Raw genomic sequence first — 14,469 nt, 5'->3', positions numbered from 1 at the left:
TTTACTTGCTTAAAACCTTTTACATTTCTAATGTTTGTCAGTTCTGAAGAAGGGTCACTGACCTGAAACGTTAACTCTGCTTCTCTCTCTGCAGATTAGAGATACAGCACTGAAACAGGCCCTTCGGCCCACCGAGTCTGTGCCGAACATCAACCACCCATTTATACTAATCCTACATTAATCCCATATTCCTACCAAACATCCCCACCTGTCCCTATATTTTCCTACCACCTACCTATACTAGTGACAATTTATAATGGCCAATTTACCTATCAACCTGCAAGTCTTTTGGCTTGTGGGAGGAAACCGGAGCACCCGGAGAAAACCCACGCAGACACAGGGAGAACTTGCAAACTCCACACAGGCAGTACCCGGAATCGAACCCGGGTCCCTGGAGCTGTGAGGCTGCGGTGCTAACCACTGCGCCACAGTGCCGCCCTGCAGATGCTGCCAGACCTGCTGAGTATTTCCAGCATTTCTTGTTTTTATATCAGAGAGAAGAGTAGCTGAGAAGAAAAGAAAAAAGTAAAGAATGAAAGGAAAACAGACCTTTAAAAAGACCCTGCAGGCAACTAGGCATTTTTTTTAAAAGACCAAAGGGAATAGCTATTTAAAAAACAAATGAGGAACAAGCATGTGAAAAAGACATGGGGAACAGACCTTTAAAAAGAAACCACAGGAAACAAACTCTTAAAAAAGACAGCAGGAACAGACATTTTAACTAAAAGTGGAGGAAGCAGACCTTCAAGAATAGGCAAAGAAAAACAGCATACCATTGGAGATTGAAAAAGCAAAGTAGAAAAATCAAAACAGTATGTAATGGGGCTTGGACGTACAGTTAAAGTAAAAGAGCTCATAACAGGGTTTGAAAAACATAGATGAGGAAATAAAAAGCACAACTTGACTTTTTGAATATCCATGATTTTTCAACAATGTCATTTTTATTTTTCACTGCCTCAGCTGTTTCTTCCCCTTTCCTTGCTGATAATATTTCTCCCCATCCGATACCGCTAAGCCTTCTGCTTCTGTTCTTAACAGCCTTATTAATATTGTTCTTGCTGTCTAGTCTTCAACCTGCACTTTCCCATTCTCCATCATATTAGTTTAAATCCTTTCTCACTGCTCTATTTACCCTCTCAAAAGCTCCAGAACTTGTTCCCATGGCCCAAGTGTGTGAGCCTTTCTCTCCTGCTGCATGAGCCCTGCAGCCATTCTTTGACCGTACTTATCTCCATCTGCTCAATCCCTCCAATGCCTTGCACAGGGACCAATCCAAGATCATCATTCTTGAGATCTTGTTTTTCAATCTACTGCCTAGCTCCTTAAATTCTTGAGCAAAACATTAACTGTACTTCGAGTTATGTTATTGTTTTGACATGGATTACTACTTTTGGCTGTTCTTCCCTTTCTGGAAGTTTTTCCACACGTTCCGTGAAATCTTTCACCCTAGCAATAGCGAGACAACACTGCATTTGGGACTCCAGGTTAGCAACATTTTTGGGGGGACTTTTTATGGAGCCAGGAAAAGCAACTAATGTTTCAGCCACTGGATTTGGCAAGCTGGCCACGAACCTAAAGAATGGACCCAACACTTGGGGAGGGGCTTTTGGGATGATCTTGTAATTGAGGAGCCTTGATAAGGGAAGGCTCAAACCTTCTTTGTGAGGCCCAGAGGAGAATTCCTGCTCTTCCTGGCCCTACAAGGAAAGTTTAAAAATAAGTTTAAAAACTTACTTCTTGGTCCCGCTTCTGGCCATGACTCCTCTTCCCTCTTGGTTGGCCTAGCAGGAATGCCATGGCCGCTTCCCCATTCAGGCCAATGGTTAAACTGTAGCCAGGCTCCAATGATGTAATTGGAACCTGATCTGCATATTTAAAGAAGTTTCCAGTAGATGTCTTTTTTGCCTGCTCTGAAGAACTGTTTAAAAGAGAAGCCTGTGGGAAAAGAGTGGGATGTCGGTGGATGAGTCCCATGTGCAATCTTAGCTGCCCAATCTTAGCTGAATGGGCAGGGAGAAAATAGCTTCTAGCAGATAAGTGTGGACATCTTAATATAGGAAATGTTTACATATCAGTTTTCAAACAAGTGCACAACACTCAGAAGAAAGCTGTGGTAACCACCCCCATGATCTGACACAAGGCCTCTTTGGTTAAAATCTAAATGGGATGAGCTTTGTATTGGATAAAGAAATGCATTAAAATAATAAACTTTTTACTTCAGTGTTAGTAATCAGTTCAGGTGTACAAATAGTATCATGAATTTGGTGTTTATTTTAGCTGTTTTATTTCATTTTTCATAATTTTTATGTTAATTTGATTGTAGGTGTTACAGGAGAAGTGAGCATTGATAAAAATGGTGACAGAGACTGCGACTTTAGTCTCTGGGATATGGTCAACACAGAAACCGGGAAATATGAGGTTAGTGTTCTTAGTATATTTATGTGTTTTGTGTGAATGTATAAATGACTGTGCAAGTTATGAAACCTTCTGAACCACTAGCAAATGGGTAAGCTAAAAATCTGTAGGGTGATTTTAGCAATCCCTCACTCTCAGCTGGGAATTACATTTGAAGGGAGTGCAGCTTGGCAAACTGAAACTACAGTGCTGGACTCCTATTTTTGGCCCATGCTCCCCAATGGAAACATGGGATTACTGAATTTATCGTTCTATATATTTAAATTTAAAAATCCTTCTATTACCATGGCCACAGCAAAATTGTTTGTCATTTGCAAGAGAGCATGATGATGGAAGAAAAACTTATCGCGGTAGTCCACTTGTACAGGATGCAATTTTCAATAACAGATATGAAGCATTGCCAGAAAGAAGGCAGCTATATTGAATTCACAGAGCCACTGAATTGTTACTGAGCAAACTGATGGAGCTGCTGGCTGACAAGTCCCTGGGTCCTGATGGACTTCATCCTCGGGTTTTAAAAGAGGTGGCTAATGAGGTAGAAGATGCGTTGGTGTTAATTTTTCAAAATTTGCCAGATTATGGAAAGGTTCCATCAGACTAGAAAGTAGCAAATGTAATCCCTCTATTCAAGAAGGTGGGGAGGCAGGAAACAGGTAACAATAGGCCAGTTAGCTTGACGTCTGTCGTGGGGAAGGTGTTGGAATTGATCCTCAGGGAGGTTATAGCTGGGCACTTAGAAAAACTCAGGATAATCAGGAATAGTTTTGTGAAAGGGAAACCATGTTTAACCAATTTATTGGAGTTCTTTGAAGGAGTAACATGCGCTGTAGATAAAGGGGAGCCCATTGACGTACTGTACTTGGATTTCCAGAAGGCATTTGACAAGGTGCCACATAAAACGCTATTGCTCAAAGTAGGAGATCAAGGTGTAGGGGGTAACATATTAGTATGGATAGAAGATTGGCTGGCTGGCAGAAAACAGAGAGTATGCATAAATGGGTCCTTTTCTGAGTGGCAGGATGTGATGAGTGGAGTCCCGCAGGGGTCTGTGTTGGGGCCTCAACTTTTTACAATTTATGTCAATGATTTAGATGAGGGGAGCAATGGCATGGTAGCTAAATTTGCAGATGATGCAAAGATTGGTAGGAAAGTATGTTGTGGAGAGGACGTAAGATGTTGCGGACTGATATAGATAGGTTGAGCGAGTGGGAAAAAATCTGGCAGATGGAGTATAATGTGGGAAAATGTGAGGTTGTTCACTTTGGCAGAAGAATAAAAAAGCAGAGTATGACTTAAATGGAGAATAACTGCAGAATTCCGAGGTGCAGAGGGATCTAGGTATTCTAGTACATGAGTCACAAAACGTTAATATGCAGGTACAGCAAGTCATAAAGAAGGCTAATGGAATGCTATCCTTTATTATGAGAGGAACTGAAAATAAAATTAAGGATGTTACGCTTCAGTTATGCAGGGCGTTGGTGAGACCACATCTCGAATTCCGCGTGCAGTTTTGGTCTTCTTATTTAAGGAAGGATGTAAATGTGTTGGAGGCGGTTCAGAGGAGATTTGCTTGAATGATACCTGGAATGAGCAGGTTGTCTTATGAGGGAAGGTTGGACAGACTGGGCTTGTTTTCACTGAAGTTTAGAAGAGTGAGGGGAGACTTGATTGAAGTATATAAGATCCTGAACGGTCTTGACAAGGTGGATGTGGAAAGGATGTTTCCCCTTGTGGGTGAGTCCAGAACTAGGGGGCACTGTTTTAAAATTAGGGGTTACCCTTTTAGGACAGAGATGAGGAGAAATCTTTTCTCTCAGAGAGTTGTGCGACTTTGGAACTCTCTGCCTCAGAAGGTGGTGAAGGTGGGGTCAATGAATATTTTTAAGGCGGAGGTCGATAGATGCTTGTTAGGCAAGGGAATCAAAGGTTATTGGGGTAAATAGGAGTGTGGAATTTGAAACAGAAACAGATCAGCCATGATCTTATTGAATGGCGGAGCAGGCTCGAGGGGCTAAATGGCCTACTTCTGTTCCTAATTCGTATGTTCGTATTACAACACAGAAGGAGGCCATTCAGCCCATCTTGTCTGCACCAGCTGTCCTAATGAGCATTTCACCTCATGCCACTCACCTGCCTTCTCCCCGTAACCCTGCATATTCTTCCTTTTCATATAACTGTCTAATTCCATTTTGAATGCTTCAATTGAACCTGCCTCCATCACACTCTCAGGCTGTGCATTCCAGAACTTAACCACTTGCTGCGTGAAAACGTTTTTTCCTCATGTCTTTTACAATTACTTTAAATCTGTGCCCTCTCATTCTCGATCCTTTCATGAGTGGGAACAGTTTCTCCCTATCTACTCTGTCCAAAGCTCATATGATTTTGAATACCTTTGTCAAGTCTCCTCTCCAATCTATCTTCATAACTGTAGTTCCTCATCCCTGGAAACATTCTCGTGAATCTTTTTCTGCACCCTCTCTAACGATTTCACATCTTTCCTAAAGCACGGCGTCCAGAACTGGATGCAATACTCAAGCTGAAGCCGAACAAGTGTTTTATATAAGTTTAGCATAACCTCCTTGCTCTTGTATTCTGTGCCCATATTAATAAAACCTAGGATACTATATGCTTTATTGATTGTTCTCTCGACCTGTTCTGCCACATTCGATGACTTATGCACAGATACACCTAGGTCCCTCTGCTCCTGCATCCCCTTTAGAATTGTACCCTTTATTTTATATTGTCTCTCCATGTTCTTCTACTAAAATGAACCACTTCAAATGTTTCTGCATTGAACTTCATCTGCCACCAGTCTGCCCATTCTATCAGCTTGTCTATGTCCTTTTGAAGTTCTACACTATCCTCCTCATAGTTCACAGTGCTTCCATGTTTCGTATCATCTGCAAACTTTGAAATTGTGCCCTGTACACCAAGGTCTAGTCATTAATATATATCAGGAAAAGCTAGGATCTCAGCAATGACCCCTGGGGATCTCCACTACAAACCTTCCTCCAGCCCAAAAATCATCCATTAACCATTACTCTTTGTTTTCTGTCACTCAGCTAATTCTGTTTCCATTTTGCTACTGTCCTGTTTATTCCATGAGCTATAACTTAGCTCACAAGTCTGTTATATGGCACTGTTTCAAACACCTTTTGGAAGTCCATGTACGCCACATCAAAATCATTGCCCTCGTCAACCCTCTCTGTTACCTCCTCAAAAAACTCCAGCAAGTTAGTTAAACATGATTTTCCCTTAAGAAATCCATGCTGGCTTTCTTTAATTAATCCACATTTGTTCATGTGACTATTAATTTTGTCCTGAATTATTCTTTCCAGCAGTGTCCCCCCCACCGAAGTTAAACTGACTGGCCTGTAGTTACTGGGCTTATCTTTACACTCTTTTTTGAACAAGGGTGTAACATTTGCAATTCTCCAGTCCTCTGGCACCACCCCCGTGTCTAAGGAAGACTGAAAAATTATGGCCAGTGCCTCTGCAATTTTTACTCTCACTTAGCTCAGTATCCTTGGTTGCATCTCATCTGGTCCTGGTGCTTTATCCATTTTAAGTACAGACGTCTATCCAATACCACCTCCTTATCAATTTTAAACCCTTCTAGTGTCTGAATTACCTCCTTTTTCACCATTGCTTTGGTTGCATCTTCTTCCTTATGTTACGACCAGGTGAGAAATGTGTCTAGGGGTCTGTTACTGTCTGCACCTCGTCTTATTGTAACAGGGTTTAATTTTAAACACACTGTGTTTTGAGCTCCCCCTTTGTGAATCCTTGTTCACAAATTTCCAATTATAAGGCAAAGAAATTAGCACAAACAGGCTTTCTTTGATTTAAAGAAGATGAAATTTATTAAACCTTAAACTTAAGCTCTAATACAGTTAACGTCTACAGATATACAACACACCCACGTTAGCATGCACACGCAATACACACATGCAAATAGGGACAGAAAAGAGCAGAAGAGAAGATAAGTAGAAAGTTTGAGGCTGCGAGCTTGTTGTAGTCCTTGATTGAAGATATGGTCTTGCATTTCGTTGGGGCCCAGTGTTCCTTTTAAACCTTGTTCACGTAGGAGACCTTTCTCTCTTTGAGTTTACGTGTCTTCAGTGGTTTCCGAAGCTGTTGAAAGTGAGATGAGGGCAGGAGAGAGGTCTTATCAAACCAGGAGCCAGGAGCTTTCTGAGTTTGAATCCTTTGTTGGAAGTTCAAATCTCAACAGCCAGCTAGTCATGTGACTAAAACTGGTCTGACCATTTCTTCTGTGTATTGGGGAAGCAACGACTGGGTCCCTTTTGATCCAACACTGCTTGTACTATACAAATGTCCTTCCAGTCAGGGGCTTGCAATTTTAAGTTTTAATGTTCACGTGGTGAAATCATGTGCCTCAGTCTTGGCAGATGGGGGAGGGGGGGTGGGGTTTGCCTGACACTTAGTAAAGACAGATGCAAAGTATTCATTTAATCCCTCAGCTATGCCTTCTGCCTCGATGTGCAGATCCCCTATTTGGTCCCTAATTAGCCCCACTTCTCCTTTTACCACCCTTTTACTATTTATATTTCTGTAGAAGATTTTGGAATTCCCTTTTATGAGAACTGCCAGTCTCTTTTCACTCTCTCTTTGCTTCTCTTATTTGCTTTTTCACTTCCCCTCTGAACCTTCTAGATTCAGCCTGGTTCTCAATCATATTTTCTCCCTGCCATCTGTCATAAGCAGACTTTTTCTTCTTGATCATAATCTCTATCTCTTTCGTCATCCAGGTAGCTCTGGATTTGTTTACCCTACCTTTCCCCTTTGAGGGAACATATCTTGACCATGCCTGAACTATCTCTTCTTTGAAGGTAGCCCATTGTTCAGCTACCATTTTTCCTACCAACCTTTGATTCCAATTTATTCGTCCCAGATCCATTCTTACCCCATTGAAGTTGGCTTTCCCCCACTTAATTATTCTTACTCTTGATCGTCCTTAGTCCCTGTCCATAGTCAGCCTAAACCTTATGATGCAATGATCACTGTCCCCTAAATGTTCTCCTACTGACCTGATCCACTTTGTCCACTTCATTCCCAAGAACCAGGGTTGGCAGTGCCTAATTTCTTGTTGGACTAGAAACATACTGCTGTAGAAAGTTTTCCTGAACACACTCTAGGAACTCTTGCCCCTCACTGCCCTTTACACTACTACTATCCCAGTCTATGTTTGGATAATTAAAGTCCCTCATTAAACTACCCTATAATTTTTGCACTTCTCTGTAATTTCCTTGCACATTTCTTTCTCTATATTCTTCCCACTAGTTGGTGGCCTATTGACAATACTGAACAATGTAACATCACCTTTTTTGTTCCTTAGCTCTAGCCAAATAGATTCTGTCCTCAACCTCTCTGGGACGTCCTTTTTCTCCAGCACTTCAATGCTCTCCTTAATCAATACTGCCACCACCCCCCCCCCCCCCTTTTTTTCCCTTTCCTATCTTTCCTGAACAACTTGTATCCAGGAATATTTAACACCCAGTCCTACCCTTCTTTGAGCCAGGTCTCTGTTATAGCCACAACATCATATTGCCACATGTCAACTGCACCTGTAACTCAGCAATCTTATTAACAACACTCTGTGCATTTGCATACATGCACGTTAACCATATTGGGTCAAATTAGAATATTGAAAAGTACTTTTTCTGATAGGATGTAATCCTTGCCAGATATGTTGCCTGCTCAATATCATGAGCACTGACCTCAATGTAATTCTCAGGATCAGCTTCATTTTTATAATTTAGGTGAGCTACTGGCGGAGGAAACACCTAAGATTGGGGTCTTACTTGTTGAGAAAGGGAAAATAATGCACAGCTGCAAGATTTAAAGGTTGAGAGTGGCTCAAAGAGCCAGGCATTATTTTGTCTGCAAGAAGCTCACTTATTATTGTTCAAATATCACTGCTATCTGCTGCAGATTCAAATGTTAGAAGGGTTGCCATCGGAGTTTGGATGGAGAGGAAAACTCTCTTTGGAATAGACAGACAGAGAGGCTTAAAGCGAGCTGCTGGGAGTTGTGGAAGAAGGTGACCAGTGCAGTGATTGTCATTGCAAAAAGCATATGTATAGCCCCTTAATGCTTGTAAAATATTTATTGACCTTAGCGAATAGGAAATCAGTGCCCAATATGGGGTTGATCCAGTGGAGAATTCAAAAGGGCAGATTTTACAAATTTGGTCTTTGCTTGCCCACAACACAAAATTCAGGCACGGAAATATGTAGGCCTTCCAAGATTTAACATCCAACAAATCTGAGAGAGAGAAAATCCTGCTAGATCTACCAATCTCCCCAAATTTCCAAAACGCCCTCTTGGGGCTTAATTTTACTGGACCTGAAAGAGCGGGTTAGGAGATGGGGAGGGTCACATTTTCCCAGAACACCAACGCGTGACTTTGGTTCTGGATTTTATGGGTGACAGGAAAGATGGAGGACAAAGTTGCCGCTACGATGCTGCGGCACATCAATTGAGCTTGTTGAGAAAGTAATTAAGTTGAATTTGCTTGAAGCTGAATGTAATTTAATGGGGTGTTTTGAATTTAACAAACATCGCATGGGGATCACGGGCCTTCAGACTGGTAAAAGGTGGTGGCAATGAGATGAGGCCTCAAAGCACCCTCTGGAAGCCAGCCACTAGGAAGAGTGTTTCCTGGCTAAAAAGGAAAGAGAGGGGAGCAGAGGCTATTACTGGCCAATGGTGGGAGGCTCTAAGGGTGGGAGCTGCATCAGGCGACAGCGATTTGTAAGGGTGGGAGGAAGCTGCATTGAGTGGTAGGCGATCTGCAAAGGTGGGAGAGGGACATCGGTGAGTGTTCAAATGGGAGTAGCAAGGCGAAGGTTCCGGGGAAGTCAACTGCAAGGATAGCGTGCGAGAGGGGGAGAGACCACCTGGCATGGGATGTGGTCTTCATGGACCCCTGTGAGGAGGAAGAGTGACACAGTGGGAGGGAGGACCAGGCACTGGTGGCTCCACTGCAGCAATAGTAGGAGTAGCAAGAGGACCAGCCTGTGGGTGGGCACACCAGTGAAATGTGCAAAGAGGAGTGCCAACAGGCTGCCAGGCAAAGAAATACCTATTCAAGGCAGGGAGTGTACTGACTCGCCTTAACTATCTGCATATGTCTGTGCGACAGTGTCAGCAAAGACCTATGTACCATGCTGCAGGATAAGCTGTGACCCTTGGGTTTCAGTGGAAACCCAATGCCTTTGGCCCTGTGATGGCACTCAACTTTTACATATCCAGCTCTTTCCAGGGATCTACTGGGGACATATGTGGGATCTCCCAGGCAGCAGACATTGCTGCATCAAGGAGGTGACCACTTCCCTGTTCAAGAGGGCCAGCGACTATATGTGCTACTGGACCGACCCTGACAGTTAGATGGAGATGGCGACCGGATTCGGGGCCATTGCTGGGTTCCCCCAGGTGCAAGGTTTCATTGACTGCACACATGCGGCCAACAACATTCCCACAGACCAAAAAGCAGCCTTCATCAACAGGAAGGGCTTCCATTCCATCAATGTCCAACTGGTCTGCGACCACCAAAAGCGGATCCTTCAGGTGTATGTCCAATTCCGGGAAGCAGCCACAATGCTTATGTACTTCGATAGTGCCAGTTGCCACAGCTTTTCACCCCCAGGTGTGTACCTTCAGTGTTGGATTCTCAGGGACAAGGGCTACTCATTGAAGACTTGGCAACTCATGCCTGTGAGGAACCCTCACACTGCTGCAGAGACAAAATACAACACCTGCCACAGGTCCATCCGAGCGACCATCGAGCAGGCTATTGGGCTGTTGAAGATGTTATTCAGGTGCCTTGAATGATCTGGTGGAGCCCTTCACTATGCCTCAATGAGGATCTCCCATATTGTGGTGATCTGTGTGCTCTGCACAATCAGCACTGCAGAGGGGACCTCTGGTGGTGGGACCTTGCATAATGAGAACATAATTTATTGCCACTCCTCCTCGATGAGGAGGATGTGGAAGAGGGTGCTGAGCAGGCGGCATTGGATGAGGAATCCCTTGCATCAGAGGTGAGGGACTTTGAGAGATGCGCCAAGGGGGCTCGAGACAATTTCATACATACCCAGTTCCTGTGACCATGATGCCCTTTCAATGTCAGTGCAATAAAGACTTACCTTTATGCGGTCCAGCTGTCACCTCAAACTTTTGGTTTGATACTCCTATCTCACTGTCTGCGATTGTACAGCCACCCTGCGAGCCAGTCAGTTCCAGGGCTTCCTCCTCTGCCAACATCAGAAGTCAAATATAGGGGATGCCTCCACCAGTCTTCACCATCTCTTTATTGTAGTGTGCCAATTTCCCCTACAATCAGAAGGAGGGACACTGTTATTTTTTTCCCATGAATACTAGCACAACACTTATGCGGGTGGCAGCACTTTGGCTCATGATCGGGCCTCCTGAAAACCTCTCCAGGGATGTGGTGAGATGAGCAAAGACAGACGGCTGACTGTCACCGAGATGCCACCATGCGTCAGGTGGAATCTGCTGCTCCTGCTGTGCTTTGCCACTGCCTGGGTGGTTACTCCTTCCCCAGGTAGCACACCATCCCGCATTGCCACATGCAAGCCCCAAAGAGGAGACCAATATGGCAGAACAAAAGAGGTCATTGACCCATTTCTGGCACTGCACCCAGGGTCAGGGGGTGACCCCACGGCTGTTGACCTCTTCTGCGATCTCCGTCCAGGCTTCCTTTTGCAGCCAAAGGTTTCCCAATGAGTGTTGCTGTGGCGATCAGCTTCAACAAGGCAGGAAGGAATGCAAGGCTGGCAGGCCTTTAAAGATGGCGCCAGAGCCTGCCTCTCTGTCAGGTGACGCTGAGATCGGTGCCTCGTGGCCTGCTCCCATGCGTCCATTGGATGAACCCTGCACCTCCCGGTCGTTAATTGGCCTGCTGTCACTTGATCACAGTCAGCCAGCTGCATTTCTCTCATGTGGCGATGGCACCTGCTTCCAGTGGTGCCACTGAGACCCCTGCCACATACACAAAATCCTGCTTGGGTAGACAGAGTTCTACGTTGAAAGCAAGAATTTGTAAAATCTCTGTGTTCTGTTCTCGGGTCACCAATACCTTTCACTCATGATTTTCGGAACTATTTTGGAGAGTGTGCTGTAAGCAAGTTTACATTTATATCTTTTTTGAGATTTTAAGAAAGCATAATTAACATTGTTTAATTCTTGAATGTGTCAGATTGGCGAAAGTGAAGTAGTGATGATTAAAATGATTTCCTTTATATTGTACAGGTTGTTGCTCACTATCTAGGAATAAAAAAGCAGATCTATTGGATTCCCAATGTAGAGATTCAGTGGCCATCGGGCTCAGTTCCCACAGACAACCCTCCATGTGTGTTTGAAACTGATCTTGAATCCTGCAAGCAGGGTAATGTATTGATTTTCAACATATGTTTTGAAGGCCTCCAATTTCCGTCGATAGACCTGTATTACCCTGTAATACGGTAGGAAACAATGTGGTATCACAAATGGTGGATGGTCAGTACTGTACCCAATTGCTACAGATTTAAATTGGAAATATTGTATTGACAACATTCTGGAGTTTTGACTGTCTTGACCAATCAGTTAATTCTAAAGCAGCTTCTTTGATGGATTAATCCCCTGGAGCTCTTAGAATGATGCCTCTAAGCATAGATTGAATAGCATAATTTCAGAAAATACCTTCTGTGAAATATCAGATTAGCAATTATTAAACTATAGATTTTTGCAATTATTGTACAGAATTTACAATCATAGGTTTTACATCGAACACAGTTAAAAGCTATGCGTTGTTTCAGTTGAATTTCTGCAGTTACTTTATCTGTGCATTTTTAATCTGAAGGTAGCTCATTCCTGTTGCCAACAATCTTGTGATTTAGTCATCCCAATCCCAGAGGAAGTTACTTGTTAAATCTATAAAGTTAATCTGTAGCTGGTTAATCCGCAGCTGGTTAACAAGTCAACATTCAAAAAGAACAACTTTGTTTAAAGGAGTTTGAATGCAGAATGTTAGGAAGTTTCCATGCTAGTTCAGATGTTGAAACATTCAAGGACATGATTCCAACTTTGTTCCATAGTGGATAAATAAATTAAACAATCTTTATTTCTCCCGCTCACCTCACATCACAGCAGAGATCTTCCTGTAGTATCTGGATGTAGGTATTTGGTGGAATAAAAGTTCTTGTCTTGAATTAGGGCAACATCTACTCCTGATTTTCCAACTATTAATTATAATGGACAGAAAGCTATGAGTAGCTCGTGCCAAATTTGCAATGAGTGCTTCTACCCAGCCAAGCCCTTACATTTAGGTGCTGAAGAGGAAAATCAGTAATGGGCAGAATCAAGACTGGATAATAATAAAGATGTCCATCCTCAATTAATGTATTCAAGCTAAATGGATAGTGCAAAACATCTTTACCCCAATAGAGGCTGGCAAGACCAGTGCAAAATTTGGCAATGATATTCTGCCCAGTGAAACTTAGAAGCCGGCACTAGATTTGTGACTGATAAATGGTTTATTATTGGGAAGTTTTGAGTACATCATACAGTAATTGATCCCCGCAAACCTATTTCTCTCTGGTGGCCATCCAACTTTCTCTATCATCTATAACTGAAGTACAGCAATTCACATTATTTTAAAATCATTATATATTTGCAAGAAAAGTGAGTAGCTTTTTGCCTTAAAGAGTGCCTGAACTGTTTTTCAAGCAAAATACCAGATAAACAGGACAGTTGTACAGTGAAGCAAAGAAAAAAGACCCTGCTTCTTAGTTCACTTACAAAATTCACCCTTTTTTTGTTTCCTTAGCTACCTTCTCTGCACTTGGCATAGTTGCATTGGGAACAGGCCTCACACTGGCAATTTTTGGAATCTCCAGCTTTCTTGTTTACCGGTATAGTATTTCGAGATCTGTCCGTTCAAACAGTTTGACTGTTGACTATTTGACTATTTTTGATTTTGGTTAAAATAACATTTACATTCAGCAATTAAAGCTTCTCTTACATGGGAGTCAGATTAAGAATTATTTTCTATTAAAATTGTACAGTATGTTCAACAATAAATAATGGGGCATATTCCCACCTTACTCCTCTAAACACAACTATCTTTTTTTTATTCATTTGTGGGATGTGGGCATCGTTGGTGAGGCAAGCATTTATTGCTTGTCCCTAATTGCCTTTGAACTGAATGGCTTGCTAGGCCATTTCAGATGGCATTTTAAGATTCAACCGCATTGCTGTGGATCTGGAGTCACATGTAGGCCAGACCAGGTAAGGACAGCAGATTTCCTTCCCTAAAGGACATGAGTGAACCAGATGGGTTTTTACAACAAACAGCAATGGTTTCATGGTTACCCTTAGACTAGCTTTTAATTCCAGATTTATTAATTGAATTCACAGTGAGGTTTTTATAACAGGTGCAGGTAATGTATGATTCAATGAAGGATGTTCATGCCACTATTTAAAATTATTCTTAAATAGGAAACTAAAGCTGGAGAAGGATCTGGCCAGTATGATGTGGCGAATCCGCTGGGAAGAACTGCAAATGGGAAACAGTGATAAATTCCGGAAGAGTGCTGGTAGCAGGCTTACCTTATCACTGGTAAGTGCTCATGTGGCTTTTTTTGTGAAAATGCATTAATCTTGTAGAATCTCAATATCATCATCTCAACAAAAGCAGTAATAAATAAAGCTAGGTATGTACAATGTCGGTGTTGTAACCTGTTCATGGAGCGCCTGGTGCTGTATACTGTCCAGGGAAAGGTTAGTGCTGAAACCTGTTCTCAGAGGAGGTGGTGTTTTTGTCTATATCAGAAGTCTACTGCACACTTGTTTCTATTCATAACAAAATATCAGCTGATGTTCCAATAAGATTAAGGATCACCCATCTGTACTCTCAATGAAATGTCAGAAGTACACAGGGGGAAAGTCTAGATGCTTTGTCCTCCTTCTACCTGAGAAACAATATATTTTAAAGGAAGTTTGGTGACAGCAGTGCAACAGTGTTTCTCC

At 42.6% G+C, this 14,469-nt stretch overlaps 1 protein-coding gene across 1 annotated transcript in view; it reads left to right on the top strand.

Annotated features, from left to right (window-relative positions):
- npr2 (natriuretic peptide receptor 2) overlaps window positions 1-14,469 on the top strand; it is a 244,287-nt gene that overhangs the window by 66,312 nt on the left and 163,506 nt on the right. Inside the window, exons 5-8 of the mRNA XM_068032500.1 lie at window positions 2,324-2,418; window positions 11,713-11,848; window positions 13,268-13,352; window positions 13,939-14,059. Coding sequence (XP_067888601.1) covers window positions 2,324-2,418; window positions 11,713-11,848; window positions 13,268-13,352; window positions 13,939-14,059 — 437 coding nt within the window. The remainder of the gene's footprint in view (window positions 1-2,323; window positions 2,419-11,712; window positions 11,849-13,267; window positions 13,353-13,938; window positions 14,060-14,469) is intronic.

This window comes from Heterodontus francisci, chromosome 1, assembly GCF_036365525.1.
Source record: "Heterodontus francisci isolate sHetFra1 chromosome 1, sHetFra1.hap1, whole genome shotgun sequence".
NCBI lineage: Eukaryota > Metazoa > Chordata > Chondrichthyes > Heterodontiformes > Heterodontidae > Heterodontus > Heterodontus francisci.
This window is presented reverse-complemented; position numbering and strand designations above follow the sequence as displayed.